Raw genomic sequence first — 26,334 nt, forward strand, 5'->3', positions numbered from 1 at the left:
AGTGATCATCCCCCTCTACTCAGCCCTGGTGAGGCCACATCTGGAGTACTGCGTCCAGTTCTGGGCTCCCCAGTACAAGAGGGATGTGGAGCTGCTGGAGAGAGTCCAGTGCAGGGCTACCAGGATGATCAGGGGCCTGGAACATCTACCATATGAACAAAGGCTGAGAGAGCTGGGTCTGTTCAGCCTGGAGAAGAGGAGGCTGAGGGGGGACCTGATCAGCGTGTATAAATACCTCAAGGGAGGCAGTGAGGAGGAGGGGGGCAGCCTCTTTTCAGTGGTGAGCAGGGATAGGACTAGAGGAAATGGCTTCAAACTGAAGCATCGGAAGTTCCACAGGAACTTAAGGAAGCATTTCTTCACTGTGAGGGTGACAAAGCACTGGAACAGGCTGCCCAGAGAGGTTGTGGAGTCTCCTTCTTTGGAGATCTTTAAAACCCGCTTGGCTGCAGCCCTGTGCCACGTGCTCTAGGTGACCCTGCGTGAGCAGGGGGGTTGGACTCGATGACCTCTGAGGTCCCTTCCAACCTTCGGCATTCTATGATTCTATGATTCTACTAAGGAAGCATAGAATGCTGTTGGGTCGCCTTTGGTGCCACAGCGTGCTGCTGACTCACGCTCAGCTTTCTGATCTCAGGTCTTTTTTTAGGAGAGCTGCTCACTGGCTGTCAGTTCCAATGCTGTACTGCTGCCATGGGTTATTCCTTTCCAGGTTAGGACTTCTTTTTTTTTTTTTCCTTTCTCCCTCTCTTGTTCATAAGGTTCCTGACAGTCCTTTCCTCCAGCTTGTTTATCTCCCTTTGAATAGTGGCTCTGCCTTTTGAGTGTATCAGCTAGGATAATAAAAAGAAAGCTGCCATAATACATTCTCTGTGAGGGAGGTGGGTGATTATTTAGTGTTGGGATTTTGTAATAAATTAATTTTTTATAATCATTTAATAATGAATGCAATGGAGTCATAATGTAATTATAATTACATTTAATTGGGCTACTGCAGTTGGGAACATATATATTGCTTTGGTGCTTTTTTGATGAAACTGACTGAAAGTCATGGTCCCCAGCAGCATCTCTTCCGCCCCTTAATCCATGAAAAACACAGACAAGAGACTTCTTCACTTTTCTCCTATATTCTCAGGTGTCCATTTTTTCCCCTAGCCTTCTGTTGCTCTCTTATGTTGAATATTTTGCTATAACTTGTTTAAAATTATTAGATGACTTTCTGTCTCCTTTCATGAGGCTCTGTACCTCAGCCTCTCATCTTTTTGTTGAAAGTCCACTAATCGGCAGATGACATTAAGAGAACTTAAATGCGAAAAGATGAAGCAGCCGCATCAGAAGGGCAGAAATCTGGAAGATGTCTTTTTCATGATTTCACTGCCGAGCCCAAGGGAACCAGATGCTTGGATGCTCATCCTAGTCTTACCTTTACTAGGCTGCTGCAGCCATATATCACTGCAGCACAGCATGACAGTGGGACCTAATCCAATCATCCACAAGACAGGCGATCAGAGAATGAGAGATCCTCAAGGGCAGAGCAGCGGCCCCGTGTATGAGCTGTTCAGCTTATGACAACAGCTCTCAATGCCCCGAGTGCGGTGCTGTCCTTTATAAAGCACTGTCCTCATGACCAGTTGCCTCTTGAAGAGCCTCCTCCACTCAGTCACATCGAAGGTCAGGCCCCCCAAGGTCCTGCTTGGCAGCTTTGGCTATCTGAGGGAGGAGCTGAAGCAATTTTAGTTTGTGCCAACCATATGAGGCCAAAGCACTGTGTGGTCATAGTGGCAAGTAGAATGTGGCCAGGCGTGCTTACCACTGTCTGCTTCTTCCTCTGGAAAGTGACTGACCATCCCAACAGCTGTGCCACTAAGCCTAACAGCACCCACACTTACTCACTAGCTTGTGGCATGCCAAAACTGAGTCACCTTCTTCTCAACACTATCCGCTATCTTGTTTCCTGACCCAATACCCTCTTCAAGAAAAACCCCAGCTGCCAAAAGCCCTGCACCAGTGCAAACACCAGCTCTTTGACTATGAGCAATCCCCTGCATCCACCTGGTACATTTAAAAACCTCCATATACACATAGAATCATTATGGCTGGAAATGACTTTCATCAAGTCCAACCGTAAGCTCTTCCATACCATACCTGCTACACCACGTCCCCAAGTGCCTCATCTACACATTTCTTGAGCACTGCCAGGGATGGTGACTCCATCACTTCTCTGGGCAGCCTGTTCCACTGCTTCTCCACTCTTTCATGTAGAAGTTCTTCTTGATGTGTAACCTGAACCTGCCCTGGCACAGCATGAGGCCATTTCCTCTTGTCCTATACGTAGTTATTCTGAAGAAGAGATCAACCCCTGCTTCACTAGAACCTCCTTTCAGGTAGTTGTAGATAGTGATAAGGTCTCCCCCAAGCCTCCTCCTCTCCAGGCTAAGTAACTGCAGCTCCCTCAGCTGCTCCTTGTAAGGTCTGTGCTCCAGCCTCTTCACCAGCTTCGTTGCCCTTCTTTGGACACACGCCAGAGCTTCCATGTCCTATCCCCAGGTCCTTTCCTGCCTGCAGCTCTCCTGCCCCTCTGCTCCAAGCCTGCAGCGCTGCATGGAGTTGTTGTGCCTGAAGGGCAGGACCCTACACTTGGCCTTGTTGAACCTCATATGGTTGGCCTCAGCCAATTTATCAAGCCTGTCCTGATCTGATCCCTCTGTAAAGTTTTCCTACCCTCAAGCAGATCTACACATCAAGTGCCTGAGTCACAGCTTCCTCCCATTCCTCCAGATCTTCTTGCTGAGCATTTGCACACACTGCTCCTGACACTTTTCACTGAAACCCTTTTCCTCTCACTGAACACTGAGTTGCAAGATGCTTCATCAGCTTCTTGCTTGCCAAGGCGCCATGCCCATTGTCAAGAATAGGAAGGATAGCAGGGGAAAAACCAGCCATGCTGGGGGACATTTTCATTCCTCATCCTCTTCTGTTTTCAGGCAGAGCTTGAAAGGCAGGATCTAGTGGCTCCTACAGACATCCAAAGAAGAAAGTGCACTGCCTGCATGATGCCCCTTCACATCCATCATTTGTTATCTGGATTCCTTTCACCTTTGCCTCTGTCCCAGCTATTCTTCCTTTGGATAATTCTCCAAGCATCCTATGCTGTATTTGGCAGGGATCTTTGTATCTTGTCTCTCTTGTCTTTCCAAATGAAATCTGAGTGTAGAAGTGAAGCAGATGAATATGTGTTGACCTTCTGATATGGTCCCAAGCCCCTGAGCCTGGAGACAGAACCTGGCAACATAGAGAAGATGGCTTGCAGTAGAAACCACTTAAGCAAACTGGACATACGTAAGTCCATGGGTCTACCTTGAATGCATTTCAGGGAGCTGACTAAAGTCACTGTGAGGCCACTTTCATCTTTGAAAGGTCATAGTCACCAGGGGACCAAAGGTCACCAGGGGAGATTCCTCATGATTTGAAAAGACATGCAGCACATCAGTGTTCCAGAAAGATACATCTTGTCTTCCAGAAAGGCAAGAAAAAGCATCCAGAGAACCTCAGGCAAGTCAGCCTAATCTCAGTCCCTGGGAAGTTTTAGAGCAAATGCTCATGGAATCTGTTTCCCAACAATGGAAACTCTCTGGAAACAGCCAGCATGGATATACTGATGGAAAATCACGCCTGACCAACGGGATAGGTTTCTACAGTGACATGGCTGTTTTGGTTGGATGAATGGAGGGCGGGTTTTTTTTTTTTTTTTACTTTTTCTTAAGCAAGGTGGCCTTTGTCACCTTATCTATTTTTATGGCCAAATAGTTGAGATAGTGTTTGGGTAAGTGGTCAATAGAGTAGGTAAACTGACTCCAAGGCTCCAAAACTTGTGATCAGTCTCTCTAACCAGATAGTTAGAGAGACTTGACATCAGGTCAAGAACCGTGATTATTCCCTTTCATATGGTACTGCACTTGGAGTGCTGCATCCAGTTTGGAGCTCCCAACTGGAAGAAAGATATGGACATACTGCAGCAAGTCCAGGAGAGATCCATCAGGGTTGCTTGGGAGACAGGACATACATGCATGATAATGCAATGATAACTTGAAAGAATGAGGGAGCAACTCATAGGTGGGAAGATAGGGTCTCACTGCTGTCTTTGTCTGTCACTGATGCTTATGAGAGCCAGCTTTGGATTCCTCACTACAAGAAACTGACAGAGGTCAGTGAAGATGATTTTCAGTTGAAACACATGACATAAGAGGAGAATTTGAGAAAGTTGTGTTTGCTCAGTTTTAGGAAGAAAAAAGGGGAAATTTCGTTGCAGTCTTCCATTCACTGTGGAGATGGTTTAGAGCAGACAGAGCTAGGCTTTTCTCAGATGCATATAGTGAAAGGATGATAGCTGTCCATTCCATTGGAACATGGAAAATTCTGATTAGCTCTTCAGAAAAAAAGGAGTTGACCCCATAAATGTCTCCCCAGCTCATCTTCTCCTTTTCAGGCTTTCAACTGTGAGCCATAAATGTCCTACATACCAGCTTACCCTTACACATGTATCCTCTAACTCATTCTAACCCTCACTCCTACATGTCCTGCCCATTCCCCATCACCCTCTCCAGCCGCAGCCCTCTTCCTTTCAGCCACTAGCTCTCCAGTCACCCAGTCTTCTATCCATCCCTCCTCCTTTCTTTCAACTCTGAGCATTTCAAAGGCTTTATACTTACCCATTCATGCAAATAGCTATGGTAGCACCATAGAGAAATTTAGGTTGGATGGATCTCTAGAAGTCACCTCTTTTTTTTTCCTTCTTTTTCTACTCTTTTTGATATTAGGGTAGTTGGGAGTGGGAGAGAAATGAGATCAAAGATGCACCTTTAAAAAACTCTTTATTATTATATCATCCGAATAAAAATCTTTTGTATAAAGGCTAAAGTAGGTAAAATTTTAGAAGGAACACTGGTGCAAACATTACCTGGTAGGAATGGCACATCATCTCTTAGTATCTATTATCTACTGTACAACAGATGGCCACAGATGGCCAACACACAGCCAAATATCTCCAGGTTTCCATATGTGACCTACAGGAAGAAGCCACTCAACTCTTTGGAAAGAATTTACATGAGGATTATAAGCATGCCCTATTCCATTATGCTCCGGCCTGCTTCCCAGTAACTCTCTCCTAGGAAAACACTTTTTCCCTCCTTGCCTTTTCTTTGCCTTCCCAACGCACTTCCCAGGAAAGACCAGGGGAATTAATTTTATTGTCCTGCAGCCTTCCTATGCGTGAGTTTGTGTATTAACGGCAGGCAGAAATCAGGGAAGCTTCCCATGAGCAGAGTCTGAGAACTCAATGCAAAACACACATCTTCTGCCACCCTGGAGAGATGATGCCATTATTCTTATCCTCTCACATGCCATTTAGCCATGGCACAGCATTCTTCTCAGTGCCCTTCCTCTGGGCTCTCTACAACTGCCTTACTAGGAGGCAGTGGAATGATCACTGTTGCAGCCTTCGAGCAGAGCTGCCCTCCACCCAGTACTTTAACAGTCAACCTTCCTCTCTTTATTTCTTTTGGCTCAGTTCTCCCAGTACATCTCGGCTTAAGTTCTGTTCCAAGCATGCTTCCGAGCGTGAAGCACCACGAGACAGCAGGTGTGCTAAAGGAACAGAGAAACAGCACTTGCACGGACTTGAAATGTCAACAGCTAAAATACAGAGAGGAAGGCATTTATACAAATGCAAATCAGTATCTGGGTACAGTAGAAATATTTTTACTCAGGATCAGGTTTTATTTCAAAACATGCTAGAACCTCATAGTTAAATAACTGGAGTGACGTATGGGGAGAACAGAGAGGGCTGCTCACCAGCCTAAACAAAAAAAGTGCATACATACATGAGGACAGAGCTTCCTTTGGTCAAGCATGTACAGGACAGTTAGTTTCTTCTCTGACTGGCTGACTACTGCAGCCTCACACCTTCCAAGGCTGCTTTTTGTTGTCTGGAGAACAGTATCTTTTCTGCTCCCTTCATCAAGAGATCCCAGTCATCTCCTCTCACATCAGTGAGTCAGCTAGAAACACCATCAGCCCTTCTCTTGACTCCCTTCCTGTAGGTGATCTTGTAGAGATACATAAATGAAGCTTGTGTAACTATCTTACTTAATAAAACGCCAAAGGTAGTCACTGAAATAAAGGTTTCGGGATCTATGCTGCTATCAGATTATGAAGCAGTCTAGAAAGATAAGATTGCATGGGAGGCAAAAAAGCTGAGTTTGCAACTACACATTTCATTTCTTGAGTTACTCATAAACATATTTTATTTCCTTATTATTTCACTAATATATTTGACCATTTTTGTACAAAAACTGACTGCATATTAAAACTTAAGATGTGGCAGGTACCATTGTGCGACCCAAAAGGACAGATATGAACGCTCCTGGTCAATTCTGCTTTTTTTGAACCCCAGAGAAAGACAGAGAGACCTAAGCACCTCTTTCAACAAAAAACAACAACAACAAAAAAAAAAAACCTAAGCAACTCTGTCCAAATGGGGAAAGCAGTGAATGCATCAAATAATGCAAATCTTTGTGTCTTGCAAAAATGGGAACACATCTTAATAACTTTGGATTCAGTCTCACATGTAGCAGCAAGTATGTTGGGCATCAGAGCCCCTTCTTCAACATGGCACATCCATCTCTAGTGGGGCTCAGATGCTCCTGGTCCCAATTTTTTCTTTTTCTTTTTTTTTTTTTTTTTTTTTTTTAAGAAATGGAAGTAAACTTAGATTCTGTTTCTGTGCTTTCCTCCACTCCTCTCCTGAGTATTTCAAAGACAATACAACTGAAACAGATGAGCCCATACGATGCTGCCTGCTTCTGTTGGAATCAAGAGACCAGAGAAACTTTGGGAACCGTGTTCAGATGGGCAAAGGCCATGCTCTACGAATAATAACCTCCTTTTTTCACTGCAATGTCCAAATTAATGTCCATCCCCCATACTACTTCCCGTCACACCGACCCCATAGGAACTTGGAAGTGGCAAACAGTCCACACAAAACATTACTGTTGCCAGATGTACAGATTTATGCAGGACCTGGTAGAAAGATAAACAGGGAGCCAACACTTCTCAGATAGGAACTGGTTCAAGAGATATTTCAGCCCACCAGCAAAAGATCAGCTCAATGATACATTAAAAACACTATATTCTAGGAGTTTAAAATAAAAATATTTAGGGCAAACATCAAGAGAAGCCTTTTTTATCAGACTAGTTTGGCATGGCATGGCACTGAAAGGGATACCACAACAGCACGAAGTCATCATGTGCAGCAGTTTCTGAAACAGTGCTATAGTGTCAAAATCAATCCCATCTCAAATGGGTCACAGTCCCCTTTCTCCAATGGTTGATGTTTCTTTCCTTTCCAAAGCAACAAAACTCAAGACCTCTACAGAAACCTGAAACACAATGGGAATGGGGGCTGCTTGCAGTGAAGCAGAATTCAAACTGAAGAAATACATATTCAAGCTTCCTAGGAGGAATGTTGGTAAAAATATGCCTCTCAGCTTCATACTGGATGGACTTCACAATCCTCCAGCATGAACCAATTCTATGCTGGAAGGGTGCAAACAAATATCGGCTCCAAGTGCTGCTTCAGAAACCACCCCTTTCTTGCACATCTATTCACCTTTAATCAACCTTACCTTCCTCACTGTCCAAAGCCACTTTGTCATCTCAGGGAAAGAGTTGTCACGTGTCTGAGGAAACCTTTTCAATGTAGGGCATGGCATGAGAAGGGCACCAACAATTTGCCACCCCCCTTTCTCCTACCCAGTAGCATATTGTGCCTTGGGTAGCGTTTTGGAAATGGACAGCACAGATTGTAAAGTCTGCTCCCAACTGCCCAGCAGGTCAGATTGCAATTCTCTCCTTTGTGCCAGGGAGCAACTACTTGCTCAGTAAATAGTCTTACCTTTTGAAGTAAGGTGACATCAAAGCACTCAGTGAGGGGCAGCAATTCAAGAGGCAGAGATTGCTTTGGGTGGGGAGAACCCAGACTTAGAACTTAGCCTCACTGGAAAAGGAAGCTGCCATCTGACCCAATGAGAGGACGTTGCCTTCTGTCCAAGGAAAAGAGCCTCTGCTTTGAAAGGGCCACTGTTGATACAAGTAAGGGCACTAAGGCCCTGACAAAGGTGAAAGATGCCTTTTCATGGACTGGAGAAAAATTATGTCTTTATTTACCCCCAACAGTTGCCAGCTTTGGAAAGCACATCCTCTGGAGATCGCACAGTGGTTCCCAAATTAATGTACAATAAATGTGTAAAAACAGAAACTGTAAAAAGTTATAAATCAGGCAACTAAATTCTAAGCTACATCCATCATCATCATAATAATCATTATCGTAATAAAAAAGTATATACCATAAGGTACAAGAAGCTGCAAACCAAGCAGCTCCAATTTCTAGAACTCTGTTTGAGTGGCTTTTCCAAGTCTTCCAGTAAGCTGGACCTGAAGGTTGAAAACAGAAGACTTTGTAGAATTCTCTCTTACAGTTGAATATACATCATTTGAGCGCATATAGTATGGATTAGTACAGCAAACCCTTTCATAAATAAAGTTAAGGAAATATTCCAATAGCAGATCTATGACTTAGTATAGAAAGCCATTTTTCCGGGTTCCCCACCACCACCCCATCTTTGGCAAATAATGGCAAATGTGAAACAGACAAAAAACGAGTCACAAGTTGTGACAATAATCGGCAAATAATGATGAAGTCGATCGGTCAACAGGACGGATTCTCTCAGCAGGGCCAGGCTGGTTACTCTTTGTGATCATTCCATTGGTTTGTTTGTATGGTGGGATCGAAGGGCTGATGCAATTAATGTTTCAGAGGTTTTAGGCATCATATTTTTTGCCAGTCCTGTGAATCTGCTGGAAGAGTGTCATGGAAAAGGCCATGCCGAGTATCTGAAGGAAAGCAAAGAGTAAAGGTTTCAGTACAGAGAGACTGCAAAAACTGCACTGCTGACCTGGGTCCTACTCTAGTCACATTTCTTAAGCCCAGAACTTCCACGCTGACCAATAAACTTGGGCATATGCTGTTAAAGCATGCAGCAACATCTGAAGATATTGTTAAAAGCATAGATGGAGACAAAGAGCTCTTAGGGCTCTTTGTCTCATGAGCAACAGTTTTTCAGAACTGACACATGCAAATCACTCTTCTTTTTTACTCAAGGGTTTCTGCTTGGTGATTGAAAATATATGGCCTTTTCTCCTCTCTTCCAAAATACACTTATTCTGGAGACAAAAAAGAACCTTAACAGATGATGATGATGATGATGATGATGATGATGATGATGATGATGATGATGATGATGATGATGATCCTTTGCATTTTTTTTACCTCATCTACTCAATTCAGTGGCCATTATTTAACTCATTTTGACAATTTCCAGAACGGAATTCCAAAACTGAAAGAGAATATTTCTCTAAGGGACAAGGCTAAACCTGCGAACTCCAAAGTAATAGTCTGAAGCTGAATGCACATAAGCAAAACTCCACTGTAACTTGTCTTCTTTGAAGGTCTAACTGCTGACGAACTTGCTTTCGGAGTCATCACCTCAAATGGACTAGTAAATCAAATTTGAACAAGCATGATTTTGTAAACATGAACAAACTCAAAGTGCATGAGGACCACAGGTTTTTTTTTAACACAGCAGAGACAAGAGTGTTGACTGTAACAAATGAAGGCCATGTCAACAAATACCACAGCTTGATTACCTGCATTATGAGGATGCACATCCCAATCGAGCCAAGCACATGCTTATTCTCATCAAACCAAATCATAACTTTCTCGTAACAACCCTGAAAGATGAAAATGGATTTCTCAAGGTCACATTTCTTTTACATGCCCTTTCTTTCTTTTCTTCCTTCCTTCCCACTCTTCCCAAAGCCTACAAGTTGAGCAAAGTGAGCCTTACCGTTTTCCACACTAATTCAGTGGAGTTCCGACCACAATCTTGGGAGTTTTCTGTACAACATCTGTCTGGGACAGTGTTTTCTCCCAGTACTGGGTACCAATCCGTAAAGTCATTCACACCACAGCATTTCATCTATGGAACAAGTACAGGGTCAATAAATGAACTTATATAACACCACAGAAAAATGAATACCACCATAAGTTTTTATTTATATAAAACCATGGTACATTCTCAACAGGGCTGCCACAACACTTTTGAAGTACTTTGTGTCCAGGATTCACTAAAAGCGAGCACTTAAAAACAAACAGAACCCAAACATTCCCACCCCCAAGGTGTGTCGGTCATTCTTGTCATAGAGACATGATCCCAATCTGTCCACAGCTGCTGACCTGCACAAAACCCAGCTAGTGTCCAAGCTGTGGTTCTGAATTTTGCAGATTTGCTGCTTATCTCACTCAGATCATCCTTTCAGCTGGTAGATACAGTGAAACTAAGATTCTAAGAAAGGTGAGCTCCTTTCACCTTTCAAATATGTTCCTGGGTTTCAGAGTACTCCCTGGATGTTCAAAATCAGAAATAAAAGCCTGTACTATCTATCTTTTAGATGGGACACAGTTGTCACAGTTAGAAGAATGTCAGCCTATTCTGGTCAAATTGTTATTTTTTTCATTACCTCTGCTTGAATGATATTCCATGCATTTTTCAGTCCAACATTATTTTCTGAATTGTACAGCTTCATGCCTTCCTTTAGATCTGTCCTTGCGCTCTCACTGACCTGCATCACATAAAAAATAGAGCAGGTCAGTGCACCACTATTTTGAAGAAAGGATCCAATGGAACAGACCTGTGTACCCTTGCCTTCTATCACTTTTCCAGACTGTAACACTACTTTCATTTGCTTAGATATTAAGACCAAAGACCCACCCTCCCAGTTATTATGTAGGTGTCTCTTGCACAGATTGGGAAGCCATAATCAATTTGCCCTACAAAACTAACCGAAAAGGGCACTATTATTGTTCTCCTCATGGAAACAGGTTTGTAGGCATTAGCATTTTATGAATCTGCCCTTCTTTCTTTCTTTAGAGAAGAAATCTGGTACGCCTGACACAGGATCTGGTATGTTCAATGTCTTGTATCAAGTTCAACCCAAGCCTGCAATCCAGGATGCAGAGAGAGAGGCACCTCCGCTCTGTCAGCCAAATCCAAGGATGCTCTGGAGGCTAAAAGGCTACAAAACAGCCTGCAACTCAGTAGAGAGCTTGCAGTGGAACAAGGATTAACCTAACCTGGCTGTTAACTATTTCATAGGAACTATTTCATGCCTCTTTCACATCCCATCAGATGTGAAAGAATCCAAATCAGAATTCACCCCAGCTCCCTGAAAGAGGCAGCCATCATGAAAACCTGGAAAAAGATACAAATCTGATGGAGCTTTGTTTTAAAATTGGGCTGGATATGATCATCCATTAAGGATCTGTCCTTTGCATAGCTGAGCTCTACAATTCTCTGAAGCTTTTTCCAGTCATACACATCTCCTAGGCCAGCTACTTACACTCGCTTTTCTTAATGTCTACTACATAACAGGCTAGCTTCCTACACGTGGACTTTATGAGTTCCTTGTAGATCTGGCCTCTACCCCTGGTCAAACTCTAAGTCCCCTGTCCATGTTTCATTCCTCCAGTCCTGTTAACGGGGATGGCTGACCCTAAGAAGGTAACGAGGCACAATGTAGCCCCTCTCCCGTAACCCAAGTCCAGAAGATGCTCAACTTCTTGGTCAGAGAGTAAAGAGCTATAATGAAGTGCATCTTTGCTTTTATGAGAAGACCAAAAAGGAGGTGCAGGAGAGTTTTTGTTCTGGGGAGGAAATTGCAAAGTTCAACAGATTCTCTTTCCTCCTGTTTGTCCCCTTCACCCTTCAGAAAGAGCTTACATTAAACAGCCAGGATCTCAAGGTGGGATCAAGTGAAGAGCAAGGAGAAACCACATACCTTCATGAATCAAAAGTAAACAGATTATGGTTTACCTGCTAGAAAGCAAACCGATTATGGCTTATCTGCTAGAAATGATAATCAATCTATATTGCAAACTATATGCTTACCTTGTCCATATAAACAAAGAACAAAATGACTAATATCAGCTCTGCAAGGAGAATTATCAGCAGAACGATGAAAAACTGGAACAGAGAAAAAAAGACTCATTGAACACACTTGCCAAATAAAGAGCAGTCCTGGGGGCTCTGTATGACAGACAGTGCTCATGACAATCTGGCTTTAAATTCCATAGATTTAAATCTCTTAAATCCCACTGTGAAACAGCCACAACAATGGGCACTGGCAGCAGTAAGAGCTATCCTATGTAGTTTTCACAGACTTTCCTTAGCAACTTTGGTAACCAAGAGGGCCTCTTTTATCTTTCACCCTATCCAAACTCTTTGTGTGGGAAGTATCTTCCATCATGCCTCACTGAGAAGATCTTTCTGTCTTGACACACATCCTCTATATGTGTGTATACTGTTTGGGCTTTTTTACTTCTTCCTGTGTGCCACAGAAGTCCCCAAACATTTTTGATACTGCTATACATAAAATATTGGAGATGACACTCAATACTGGGGAGTCTTCTGAGCTGCTTGATATTCATGAAAATCTGAAGACTCTAGGCCTTGTTCTCCATAACCTTCCTCCATTTCCAAAAATACGCAAAGCTGATTTCCACGCATATAGGTAGACCAATAAAATTTTGCCCCTATAACTCCCTTAGGGCTCTCCATTACTGATCTCTTAATCTTGAGTTTTACCCTACTATCTATTCCAGCTATTAGAGGTGCTTACATCTTGCTTGTTGGAGCAAGCTTGCAGCCTCCATACAGTCTATAGAACAAATGCTAAGCTCATTACCACCATGGTCAATATGACCTGGCACAGAGATGATTTCCTGTGTGGGACTGACAGCAGTTGTGATTCACAAGCTGAGACTGAATTGGAATGTGGCTTTGAAAGCCCTCCTGCCACAAAACTCATCTCCTCCTCAGCGAGGGCAGCGGGCATGAAGAAGTCTCTTGGGTTGGTGTGACAGCAAAGTGTATTTTCTGAGAGGGTTTCCCACCTCTCTGCTTCACTGTTACATAAGGACTGCCAAGGCTCAATTTTATAAATGTGTGTATATATATATATATATATATATATATATATATATACAGCTACCTATTTATAAAGCCTGAGTCAGATGGCTCCCAACAACCTCTGACACAGGCCTTAGAAAAGGGCAAAATTGAGAACGCCTGCGAGTGGTATTCCAAAGCAGCTGTGCTTCAGATTTGTTAAACAATCCTTCTAATAGACATTTCCAGAAAGATGATCAAATTAATCCTACAGCTCATGTTTAGCTCTTCAGAGGCACCTGAAGATAAATTACAATTTATTTTGCTATCTAACACACCGCTGTGAACAGTAACAAGAATACGTTTGCAAATATGCCAGTGATATTACTGTAAAGCATGTCCTGTTATGAGAATCAGAATGTTGAAAGCCAGAAGCAATAGCAGCGATGCACAGGACTATTCTGTACTGGTCATTTAAATAAAATATTCACAAAACAAAGGTCACTGGTCTTAGTGGAAAGATGTGTTGACGTCTTACACTCAAAAGGAGGCACTTGTTTTCCTTGATAGCACCTAGACAGCCCAGAAAGCCGGTCACCATGATGACTGTGCCAATAGCGATGACTAGGTTGGCAGCTGAAAGCGACGGAAAGCTGGGAGAAAACGTGGCAAAGTTTCCTTGTGACACTGAGAGCCAGATGCCCACGCCCAGCAGCCCACAGCCACATAACTGCAAAGAGATAAAAAAAAAAAAAAGAAAAAGGTTTTAGTGTTAAAATAAATGGCACTGCCTCCTTTCCTCTACTCTGAGGTGGTGATTTCTTCAGCAAGTTCTCAGGTATTCGCATTCCAATGCTCTGAGTTGGTGCTGAAACAAAATGAGATCAAATGAAATTTCCCACCAGCATAGCCCAATATAGTTTTTCTGTACGAAGGGAAAAAACATTATTCAAAGGAGTGCCGCATAGCACATATTTGTGCTGATCCACATCATGTCTGTGCATGTCTGCATCACAGGAACCATCCCACAGTTCCTATGACAGGCCAGGAAGTTTAGGGGGTAACTACAATCAGTACTATCATTCCAATAAATATTTGCTCTGTAACCCACTGCCACAGGACGAGCCTGGCCACTGGCTGGGATTTGGGATAGACTCCCACAGCACTCCTGTGGTTTCCCACTTTTCAATATGGTTGGTGTGCAGGGCAATCAGAAGTAGTCTGATCACATTCTGCTGTCGCTGCGCATGTTTCCAGAGGTTTAAACTGTCTCCAGATTCCAAAAGCAGGCATCCTATCACTCCTGCTTTAAATTTCATCTACTCTATCCTTGAATTGCTGCAGTTTTGGCATCTCAAGTTCTCTCAGGAATCCAATCTGCGGCTCAGCTTCTTCAACTGTTACATGAGAACTGCAAGTAGTTCTTCAGGCTGGGAGCCTGATGGCTCATTAGATTAGAGGCAACTCTCACCACACAGGATACATTCAAAGTTTTAATTACCAATAGCATTTCTAAAATGCCAGGGCCATACATGGCTGATAGCTGATAGCTCCAGCTGACTTCAGCTGACAACCTCATGACAGCCCATGGAGACTGCAAATGTTTCCAAAGAACTTTCTACCACCTCCACCTAACAATAATACCCTTGACTGAAACTTTCCTACAGAAGCTGAATTCAGAATTAGAGGGGTATTCTCAGACTTACTGCTTGATTTTTCATACCCTAGCTCAAGTATTTTGGAAATGGGCAGTGATTTCTAGAGTCATCAGCACAACAGCACTAGGTCATTCCAGATAAAGAAAGGGGTGTTAGAAGAAAGACAGGAGCAGAAGGTTTATTGAGAAAAGAGGAGTAAAAGGAGCAGATGGGATCAAGGGAAAATCAGACAAAAAAGGGTCAGATCTCAGAATCAAAGACTGCAATGAGCAGAAGATAACAGCAGAAGAACTAGAAGAAAGATAGAAACCCTAGCAGGCATTTAAATACCTGGGAGGAGAGTCCTTTAAAGTGAGAAGTGGGGCGGTGTGTCAGCTGAGGCAGAAAGCACACCCACCTTCACCCTTTCCTCCTCTAAAGACCAAAGCCTCGATGAAGGAAACGATGTCCCCTGTATGTGGTGACAGCTCCCTTCCAGCTACTGCAGTGACAGCGCTAGCACGCCAAGGGGCACGCTGTGAGTACAGACGGATGGAAGGGAATGAAGTAGTGCGGAAGACTCGAGATTTGAAGGTGAGAGAAATAACAGACTGAAGACTTCCACGAGGTGGCATCCCATACCAAAGAGAGCTCCCACAGTTGCCATTTCAGCCAAATGTTATTCTCCACCTCTCCAGTGCTCCTCGGTTTTGCACTTTGGCTTTTTCTTTTTTTATCATTCTATTGAGTGACTATATGTTACTCGTTTGTTTGTTTTTCTAAAATATATGTTAGACATAACATATATTGATATGTTATATGTTGATTCTAAAATTTTACATTATAACCCCACGTCCTAGGACAAATTCTGTTCTCACTTATGTCCCCTCAAAATCTGAAATAATTTCACTAATTTTGGACTAGATCTCATGCAACCATAGCACTAAACGTAGCGAGAATTCTTGCAATAAAAAAGCTTTTTCTGACACAGTCTAATTTTCTACACACAATGACCATGCTGTAAAAATGCTTTCAGTGCTATTTATTCTCAAAGCTTCCATATCTTCCATTTCGGTAGAACATAATCTTGGAGAGCGAAAGCAGAAGTCTTATTCATTTCTCTTTCATCATACAATAATTATTATTAACTATTTAATGCTGCTTAGTACTTAGCTACACCAGAGCGACATCACTGGCATCCCTTCCCTGTGCTGAAACGCATCAACAGTCCCAGAATTTTACTAGGTTTTTCCTCTCGGAGAATGTTGCCTCCTTTCCCTCTTTCATAATAGAAATTCTCATCCCACAAAGAACTCCCCAGTTCTCCCCTTCTCCTAATGTATTTTGTTGTAAAGAATGCTACTGAACACTATACCACAGAGCCAGTCATACACACAGACATATATTCTCACTTACAGAGCAATTTGCTCCAACTATGCTATATGGGTATTTTGGGCCTGCAAACAAGCAAGAGAAGCACAAGCTTTCCCTCACTTTGCTCTTTTACTCACTGAAAACCTGATCTCTCTTCTGTCCCTCAATCAAACATACGGTATTCCAGGGAATATTGAGGAGAGCTTAGAGAGAAATTGCAGATCTTCAGTTACAAACCAAAAAGGAAGCCCTTTGCCAAGCAGCACGGCTGTCAGGGTGCAAAACTGCCTCATTTAATTTCTTCTAGTTTGCTCAGCAACGTGTGAACTATTACACCACCATCACCTTTGACAATACAGTGCTATGCACAGCTTTGATTGCCTTACCCCAAATAAGATAGAGTAAGCGATTACAAAGCCTAGAGAAATACAACCCACATGGTCAAAGGTATGCCAATACTAACATATTGTATAGGAGATACTGTACAGGATTATCTAGCCTGGAAAGAATTACTAGATGGGATGAGATGGAAAAACTGACAACTGTAGAGGTCACTATGAAAGCCAGTGGGCTCAGCTCTTTGACCTTCTTGAGAGCAAAGTAAGAACAAATGGAAAAAAAATAGCAAATAGTGTGCATTATATTTAATGTCACCCATGGAGAAGTCAATTGATAAATTCTGTGATGAGTGATTACAAGAAACAAACATTGTGATCACAACTGACAGAAAGGGCTAGATAAAACGGAAACAGTAACAGCACTTGCAGCCTTGCAAGCATATACAAAATAATGACATTTCATGCTCCCCAGAGTAAGGTAATACATGCAGAATCCAGCGAAATTACCAAGCAGCAAACAATTTGGGGTAGAGAAGGATAGGATGTCATTCTGCTAAGGATTATGGATAGAGTAATATTGACAGACTTACTCCAGAAGTCAGCCATAGAACAGCATGAGGAAGCAGGAATCTGGTAAGGGAAGGACTCCCCAACACACAAGGCCATGCTCTACTGTCTTCGGCATCCTTCCATCCCATGAACAAGATGCGTGGCAGAAAAAACTACACAACAAGGCAGGGCAGAGAAGGTGAGAAGGGAAATGGAGTGGAGATTTACTCCTGACATCAGTCATTCTGCCAACGATGAAAGACAAGGGGCTCTAAAAAGACTTGGAAGAGGACAGACACAGAGAAAGCAAATGCTGAGAGACAACTCCAGGGGCAAAAAGAAGTGTCTCAGGAACATGCCAAGTAACACTTTGGGCTAGTTAGGCCAGCTACAGACAACAGAAACCTCCCCAGTCTTCTTCTGGAGTGTATGAGAACAAGAAAACATGAAAAATACATGGAATAGCTGTGGAAATGACCTGAGGCACAAGAGACTTCTCAAGAGGAACTATGAGACCATTAACGTGAAAATATCTATGCTGGGAATTATCATCTGTACCAAAAGTACAAGCACAAGGTCATGTGGACAAAAGGCAAAAAAGGTCTTCCAGTGTCCAGGTGGCTCTTGAAATCCTCCCTTCTCACGGGGTCAAAAACACTTTGCAAAAACTCCCAATAATATTTTCCCTATATTTACTACATCTGAGACATGGATTGGCTGCCTTAGCCCTTCTTTTCAAGAGAGTGTGATTTTTCACCATTTCTCCAGCTGACCTATGGACCAGCCGTTGTGCAGGACACAGGAGGTGGAGCATGGGCTTTATAAGACTAGCAGAGTCTTTCTTCTCGCTCTGTCCTTCCCTCCCTACCCTTCTTTCCTGATCTTTTTAATGGTGAGCCAGCTGATTGGAAGTGGGGAAGCAGCATAACTTGGGAAACAGTTTGAAAGGCTTCCCCACCATGCAGGAATTTTAGAGAGAGAAAATAAAAATGGACATCATCTTTATTATTTGTTTTGCCAATGCTCTTCATACCAGAAGGAAGAGTTCACATCTTCTGAGCATTTTAGGTCTGCTTCATTTAGAAGTATTTGGTGTGCAGATTCAAAATAGTAATATGTATTTTGGAAAAAAACACCAGCCTGTTTTCCTGTCTTAAGAGACATGGAAGTCTCAATTCCTGTTTCAATTATATTAACCAAAGTACTGGAAGATTTGACCTTGATTAAATATTCCTTAAAGAGCTTCATCCAGAAGATAATCACCAGAAAAAAATTTCACAATGCAGGAACTGCTCTATAGAGAGCACAAAATTGTGTATTGTGACATATGATTTAAAAAAAAAAAAAAAAAAAAAAAAGGAAAAGGAAAAGAAAATGATGGATTTGGGCAGATTCAAAGCTCAGGAATTGAGCCACTACATTCATGTACTGACAGAGGGAGCTGCTCAACTTTTGCCTTTCTAGTTCACTTCCTTGAAACGACTGTTCAAGGAAGAGGTGGGGTGAGAACTACATGGTTTCTCCCACCTCAAATCAGAGGTATGCTTTCTATTACACATTTTTGAATGTCACTTGCCCTCTCTGAATTTGGGTGATTCATCCTTCTCCAGAAGGGACTTTCTATCCTTAAAGGAGATCTTCAGGTAAGATTTCTTGCTGAGGCACAGGATGCATCAAAACTGGACTTTATCAGCTGAAAGGCTCAGAGAGAAAGTCTCTTACAAAGCAAGGTCATCCTCGAAATATGATCTAATAAAAAACAAGTTGTATATCTTAGGATTTCCTTAAAGGTCAAAATTTATAGACTAGAAAATGAGAATCGAATGTGAATGTCTACTTCGTGCTACTGCAGTCACAATATGGCAAAGATGTAAACTCCTCTACAGTATCATCCTACAAACTGGACATTAATGGAAAGGAATTACTCCTGTGTGTCCTTTGGGTCAAGCATTGTGACAACTGTAATGACTGCTTATCTGTTATTAAACATACAGCACTGCAAACTTCCTTAATTCATCCTACAGAATAAAAACCAACTATTCCCTCCCTGGAATCATCCCTCAGCAGTATTGCCAGGGTTATACTCTAAAAAGGGCAATGAGGGATCGGGATTCTGACCTTTGTTGGGCTAGCAGAGGCACAGTTGCCATCGGGATTAGCATTTAAGTCTTGAATCTTGACTGAAATATCTATCAGTCTGAAATATATATATCAGAATCAGACTGAAATATGTGTATCATATGAAATATCAGAAACTTGCAAATTATGCTGCAGCATTCAAGTCTTAAGCTTCAGCTTGGATGCTCCCACATAGCCACATTAGAGACTTCCTAGCAGAAATTCAGGGCTGCAGTTCAATAGCATTAACATCATGATGCTTCAGCTACATCTTTCATTCTTTTTGTAGATTTAAGATCTGTGTGTGAAACTGCTTCATTCAGGTTCTATATCCAGCCTGACTGGTGTTCAGTATAGGACTTATTTGTAAAAGGAATTTGTGAGAGCCGAACTTGTTTAGTTTACCTTAAACAGCTTTGCCTCTTCTTTGCTTACTTGAAAAGCAGTTTGCATGGCTCATGCTGCACATTAGAAGACACTTCCATCAGGAAGTTGTCCAGCAGGAGAAGAGGTCACCACAGAAATGGAGAAGTCCCTTTTCTCACAGTTTTTCAGTGCTTGGCTGCAAACAGCCACTGCTGATCTGCCCTAGCACTTGCCACAGTACCGCTTCAGCATCATTTTCAGAGGTTCCTTCTAAGAAACATTTCTGTGATTTTATAATTTCTAACTCAGGATTCAGATGACCATAAGGCAGCCCATTTGTTATGAGCACAACAAACCTGCTGCCTTTGGAAGGCCAAATGCTCTCGGCTCTCACTGTATTCCAAAAATATTAAAGTATTTGCTGTGCACACACTCCTTCCCCCTCTCCCTTTTCTTTTTCTTCCAAGAGCCGATATCTGCCCTGCCCTGGTAAAGAATAAGCCCCTTCTGTTGTTACAGCTTGTGCCCAACGCAAGTGCAGCCTTAATTTACCAAGGGCTGTTGCTCATTATCTTGAATAGGTGGTAAACATGTTGCTAATGAATTTCCCAGTTAATAAATTGCAAGCAGTTAGAACACAAACAAGGACAAAAGTAATATAAAGGGACTTACAAAGCCTGCAAACACAGGCAGGAAACAAACAATAAACCTAAATGAAATTAACACATCAGCTGAATCAAAATTAAAAAATGAAGATTTTCTACAGGAAAAAAAACGAGAAAACTCGACAGAAGAAGAAAGGGGGTGGGAGGAGAGGTCAAAACAAATGAGACTGTAGCATTTCTTCACCCAAAATCTCACTCAAAATCAATTTTGAGTGGCACACACCAGGGCAACAAAGGGAAAACCAACAAAGCTGCCCCAGCCTGCAGCCCTCAAAGCAGCTGTCCGGCATAGGGCAAATATAATCCCAGGAATTATCATCTTTTTGTAAAAAACATGCAGCACCCAAAGAGCACTAGAGACTGAAAACTGGATGAGGATTCAGAGATGAGGTATAAAGAAAGATTAAAACATATATAACAGGGTTAAATGATAGTTGAACTCAGGGTGGAGTGGGAAATGGGGCAGAACAGATGGACTTGGAAACACTATTATGTCTCTAAAATACAATAAAACCCAGAACACTTTGTGAGCAATATCTGCCTTACAAATTAGGGAATGAGTAAAACTTGGGAGGATAAAATAAAAAATATGTAAAGGAAAGGGACAGCTGCTTCAAATCGCCTGGAGAGAAACACAGAATAGATCACAGGAAACCTAACCTTGCCTTTGGCCCTCCAATATCCAAAGGCATCACAAAGAGTTAGCCCAATACAATACATCCATCTTATCTCCAGCACACAACTGCACATGCAAGTGGCTGAAGATAGCAGATTTATCTCAAAGGAATGAAAAAAACCTGTGAAATCAAGCACATCTAGAAGAGCAGGTTTTATGGAGTGGCCTTGGTTATGTCACTTACCACTTACCAGGATATCAGAATATAGATAAGGACTTATCAGGATATATATAAGGACTTACTTATCACTTATTCCGTATCAGGAAAACAAAACAAAACAAACAAACAAAACCCCAGAAAATCCTATTTTATTCCATTGATAGGAGGAAAAAAAACAAGCAAGGACCACAGAGCCATGACGTGCTGAGTTCTCCCAGCTCTAATTCCAGAGCAGTTACATTAAAACTTTCAGAAGACAGAGCTGCTTGGATGATCACACGACAACCACAACTACGTTTAAAATCGGATGTTAAATTCATTCGTGTATTTGTGCAAAACAGTGGCRAGCATTTTCTTTTTCTGAGATGTATGTCCTAATTTAGTTTCTGCCCCACAAGAACAGTCAGCTTGTCAACCCGCTGTCAAGTACACATTTGCACATTCAGCTTTTACTAACTTCATGAAATCCAGCTACCTCCATCAGTCGTGTGTTATTAATCTGTCTCTCTTGCAGAGCCAATCTGCCTGAAGCCTCTTTATCCTCTTTGTTTCTTTTAATCACGGATGCTTAATTCTGCTCTATTTTTAATACCAAAATAAAAACAGCCATAACAAACAAAAAATCAAAATTTCAAAGACTTGCTGGGACAACAGTCAGGAACCCTCACTCCAGATTCATCTAAAAAGTACTATTTCCAACCTCAAAAAAAAAAAAAAAACAACAACATAATTTAACATATTCTCTTGAAGACATGCCATGTGTCTTTTCATGAATCCACTACACGGACATAGTCAAGACAATGTCTGAAGCACACAGCGTTTTCCATCGGCTCAAAAGATGCTAACAGGCCTTAAACTAAATTCTGTAAATCCTCTTGTCTAAGACAAGATGCAAGATGTGAGGAAATCCTAGTGTGAAAAGTCATGAGAGGAGGAATTTGGACCACTCTGAGCATTTTTTCTTGGTCAATGTACGTGTTAAAGCTACACAACACTGTAGGGGATCCACCCTCCTCTTCACTCATTCCTGACATTGTTTTGTGGCACTGACACCTGTTTCTGCAGTAAAAATAACCTCCATTTTTTTCCCCCATTTTCAGTCAGGTAATAGCAAGGCTTCCATGCTGAACACAGGGAGAAATTTCTTCATTGTAAGGGTGACAGAGCACTGGAACAGATTGCCCAAAGACGTTGTGGAGTCTTCATCCTTAGGGATATTCAAAAGCCTTCTGCACAGGGCCCTGGGCAGGGCTGAGTGGACTAGATGACCTCCAGAGGTCCCTTTCAACCTCAACTATTCTGTGATTCCAGGTCTCAACAAACTTGTATTTTTTAAGCTTTCAGTACAACAAATTTATTACTAAAATAAAACAGACAACAGAAATAAAGACAGGGAAAAAAATGTTGGCCTCAACATCACCTGCTTCTCTTGGCACTGAAGTACAACTTTGTTTTTAAAAATAGTGATGATAATAATAAATAGGTAAACGGATTGCAGGTTTTGTCCTGCATTCGGTAGAAATAAGATAATCAGTAACTATTAAACATAACAGAACAAAAGCTGTATTACAACAAGCTAGTTCAGCACAGATGTCATTTTTCTTTGGTATTATTCAAAGCAATCCTGTCTGTTCGTGTTAGCGTGTTTTGTTCTGGAGTTATGGCCTCCTGCCAAAGAATATCTCCTCATCAACTAGAAACATCTCCTACTTATTCTTAAAAAACCTGGCAAGAGGTCCTCAATTAAAAAGATGTCACACGTTATTCATCCATTGCCTGGACCATCGACTGTATCTCATTACTTGCAAAGATTTTCAGAAACTGAGGCAAATAAAATCTTCTACCTATAGCCTGATGGAAACAGGACAGGGCTGAACCCAATTACCTTCAGATGAAATGCTAATAAGGACTGACATTATAGAGGAGCCAGATAAATAAGAGGGTAGACAGCAGCCACAACTACAGTGAGGAGGGCTGTATGTACATGCATCAGAGAGTAGACAGATGACTTCTCAGTGAACTGAACTCTTCTGTTTAGAGTTCTGCCTGCTGGGGATGTGAAAAACAGGCATTTGCAGGAATAAACTTGAAAATACAGTAAGAAAATTCAGCTAACTCCAGGTGAACAAATACCTTTGCTCTTTCAAAACTAACATGCAACTGTTGCATGAGACCACTTAAGAAACAGAGACGCACGCTGAAAACTCTAACAGTCCTTCCCTCACGACTCAATCCCCAAAATTTAAAAAAAAAAAAAAAAAAAGCTTTAACTGATTTGTCTGAAAGCCAAAGGCCAAGGATTACTGATAAGATTATTAATGCAGGAAACAAAAGGGAATGCTCCAGTTCTTATCCAGAATAGGTATCCTGCCAAACACTACAACAAGGACAAACCTGAAGAGAGAGCTCCTTAAGGTAGTGGAGGACTAAGGGCAGGTCTGACCCTGTTTAGGGTTGAACAACTTCCACAATCTGTGATCACAGCAGTCACACAGCACCCATGGATCGTGGTGCTCGGTGTGAGGCATATGTTCCCAGTTGTATCGAGCTCTATGTTTAAAGATGCTCCTTACTATCTTCAGAAGATCATCAGATGTCTTCAGATTCCAAGGTCACCTTACACTGGGCAGAGCCAGAGTGAACATGAATATCAGAGCATCACAAACAGGATGAAACAAAACCAGGCTACTTCAGTCACTGTAACCCCGTTGTTGTTGTTGGTTGTTTGTTGTTTTTGGTTTTCATATACCATGATGAAGCATTCTTTCAATCAGAAGGGCTAAAGAAGATGTTAATGTTGCCAGAGAAGTGATGTTATCCTGGAGTCTTGAAAGGCTTTTGAAGGTAAGGAAAAAAAAAAAAAAAACCCACCACCACCAACAAAAAAAAGGCTGGGACAAAATAATTCCTAGCAACCTACTCCTAGTCTCAGCAATGAAGACAGTTCTTGCAATTATCGCTGCTAACGTAATGAGTGTTCATGATGCACAGACACCGAATATCAGCAAGAGAAAGGGACAGGCACCGCTAATAGATCAGGCAGCATAGGTCACGATGCTGTGATTTCAGAGGAACAGAAACAGGAGAGCCTAAAAAGGACAGCCTAGAAAAAGCAAGAGAAAGCCACTTGAACAAGAAGACAAACGTGGACATATGGCAACTTTAACATGAGCTCACATCTCTCTCTCTTCTGTTTCACTTATTTATTTATTACCAGGTCAGACTGATGAAGAATTGGGGCAGCCAGGAAACAAACATCCAGAAAGCCTTAAGGATTGAGGAGATGATTGATGGAAATAATTCTGAATGCCAACATAAAGGGGCTCTGCAAGCAGTACATATCACAATGACACCTGCTACCTCGGGCTGATTCCTGGGGCCAAGAGCAAGGAGGGGCTGGCTCATCTGTACCTTACCCTGTCCTTTCCCTATTATATGTTCGTTCTGCTAACATGCCTACTGGACCAAATATTTCAGGTGGAAAGCATTTTATGTTGTCAATGCCTTTAGCACTCTGAGTCTAGTGTGAAGGAGAGAAAAGGGCTTCCCATTGGAGTCCTGTAACTCTTTCTTATATCTTCCAAAAGACAAATGCAACAGGTATAACTGCATAAGCAAACACCGGACTCCATCAGAAACTGGCATTCCCTCAAAACCATAAGTAAAAATACCTTACAAGAAAATTTAAAAATAGAGCTGTAGGTATTGAGACCCACTGGAACATGAAGAACCATCAGGTGCAGAACATCTGCAAGGTCTCCACAGAGTTCCCATTTATTTTTAATACTGCGACTAGATGAGCTGCGCAGTAAAGCTGTGTCTAAACCTCATCCTTCCTCCTCTTTCAGGGCACCTCCAGTGATCATGTCTGGAAGGCCACACAAATTCAGCAAATACAAAAGCTTCCAATTTGATAACCTTGCATTTGAACACAGTGACAAGTAACTAAAGAGCACAGTGGTCACAGCTGAACAGTTCTGGGACTACAGAAGACAGTTCCATCCCACTATACGTTCTCTTAAACATTTCTTTGTATCCATGTCCACACAGATACGGAGATTTTACACCAGTCAGACTGAAAGTAATAAGTGCCCTTTATTTTGGAACTGAAAAGCTCTTACAAAATTCAGCAATCAATAGAGATGTTCATGTCTGAAAGGGTGGTGAGCAGCATAAACATGACCCTTTCATTGCCAAGGGTTACAGAGCTTTCTGAAGGCTTTATTGTTACTGGACAGAGCCATAAAAACACTAACTGGCTGTAACTATGTTGAATGAAATACTGCTTAAAAACTCATACAAACTGAGCTATGACCTTGCAGTGAGGTTGATCTTTGTGTTCTTACCTAACAGCAGCTTTGTAGCATAGAATCATAGAATACTTAAGGTTGAAGGGACCTCAGAGGTCATCTAGTCCAACCTCCCTGCTCATGCAGGATCACCTACAGCACATGGCACAGGGCTGCATCCAAGCGGGTTTCAAAGATCTCCAAAGGAGGAGACTCCACAACCTCTCTGGGCAACCTGTGCCAGGACTCTGTCACCCTCACTGTCAAGAAATGTCTGCAACTAGTCAATAAAAAATATACAAAAAAATACTCTTTAATGAAGTATTCAAGATTAAGATAAAGAAAAAAAAGCTATTGGCCACACCACCACGTGAAATTCTGAACATGCCAAATACCAAAAACCAAATGTAAAATGTAAAGCCCCTTTCTCATAGGCACATTGTAGTGCATTTTAGCACATAAAAGGCTCAGACACTTATAACAAACACACTGACATTAGCAACCGCAGCATTATTTGAGGAAAAAATGCTACCTACCTACGTTATACACACACACTGAAAGAAAAGCACTATGCAGATTCTGTAAGGAACAAAAACATGTGCGCAGCAGATTCATCTGGTTATAACCAGTGCTGTGCTGTTCCATGCTGACATGATGTAAGCGCAACATTTTCTATTAGTGCTTCTTTCCTTATACTTCCCTTTTCTCCCCAGCTTTTTTTTTCAGACTGATGTATTTATTTTAATATACAGGAAGAACAGGCGAGTCATTCTACCTCAGACAATGCAATGAAACCCATGTCCCTATAGATTTGTGACTCATGGTCGAATTCCCTGGTTTCCTGATCTGTTGTGAACTAACTGCTTTTAATGCTTGTCTGCTGACGGTCTTTGCATATTCATTAAGAGCTGCCAAGTAACAGGAGGAATAAAGAAAACAAATTAATCAGAGAGTATATAGTGAATTGTATGTGTTCACAGCCACCCTACTCCCCAGTACTCACAAGACTAAAGCAGTGGTCTGGTTCACAAGATGGGAGCACCCTGAGTGGGGGGAAACAAGGGCAAGGCCAAGCTGGAGCTGGAGACCTCTGTTTTCTAT

At 42.0% G+C, this 26,334-nt stretch overlaps 1 protein-coding gene across 1 annotated transcript in view; it reads right to left on the reverse strand.

Moving 5' to 3' along the window:
• Nucleotides 1-7,003: 7,003 nt before the first annotated feature.
• TSPAN9 (tetraspanin 9) overlaps nt 7,004-26,334 on the reverse strand; it is an 81,662-nt gene continuing 62,331 nt past the window's right edge. Inside the window, exons 2-7 of the mRNA XM_026050324.1 lie at nt 13,600-13,791; nt 12,063-12,137; nt 10,636-10,737; nt 9,963-10,094; nt 9,763-9,846; nt 7,004-8,949 (exon numbers count right to left, since the gene is read on the reverse strand). Coding sequence (XP_025906109.1) covers nt 8,878-8,949; nt 9,763-9,846; nt 9,963-10,094; nt 10,636-10,737; nt 12,063-12,137; nt 13,600-13,791 — 657 coding nt within the window. The 3' untranslated portion in view covers nt 7,004-8,877. The remainder of the gene's footprint in view (nt 8,950-9,762; nt 9,847-9,962; nt 10,095-10,635; nt 10,738-12,062; nt 12,138-13,599; nt 13,792-26,334) is intronic.

This window comes from Nothoprocta perdicaria, unplaced genomic scaffold (assembly GCF_003342845.1).
Source record: "Nothoprocta perdicaria isolate Ctin4 unplaced genomic scaffold, notPer1 scaffold_68, whole genome shotgun sequence".
Classification (NCBI taxonomy): Eukaryota; Metazoa; Chordata; class Aves; order Tinamiformes; family Tinamidae; genus Nothoprocta; species Nothoprocta perdicaria.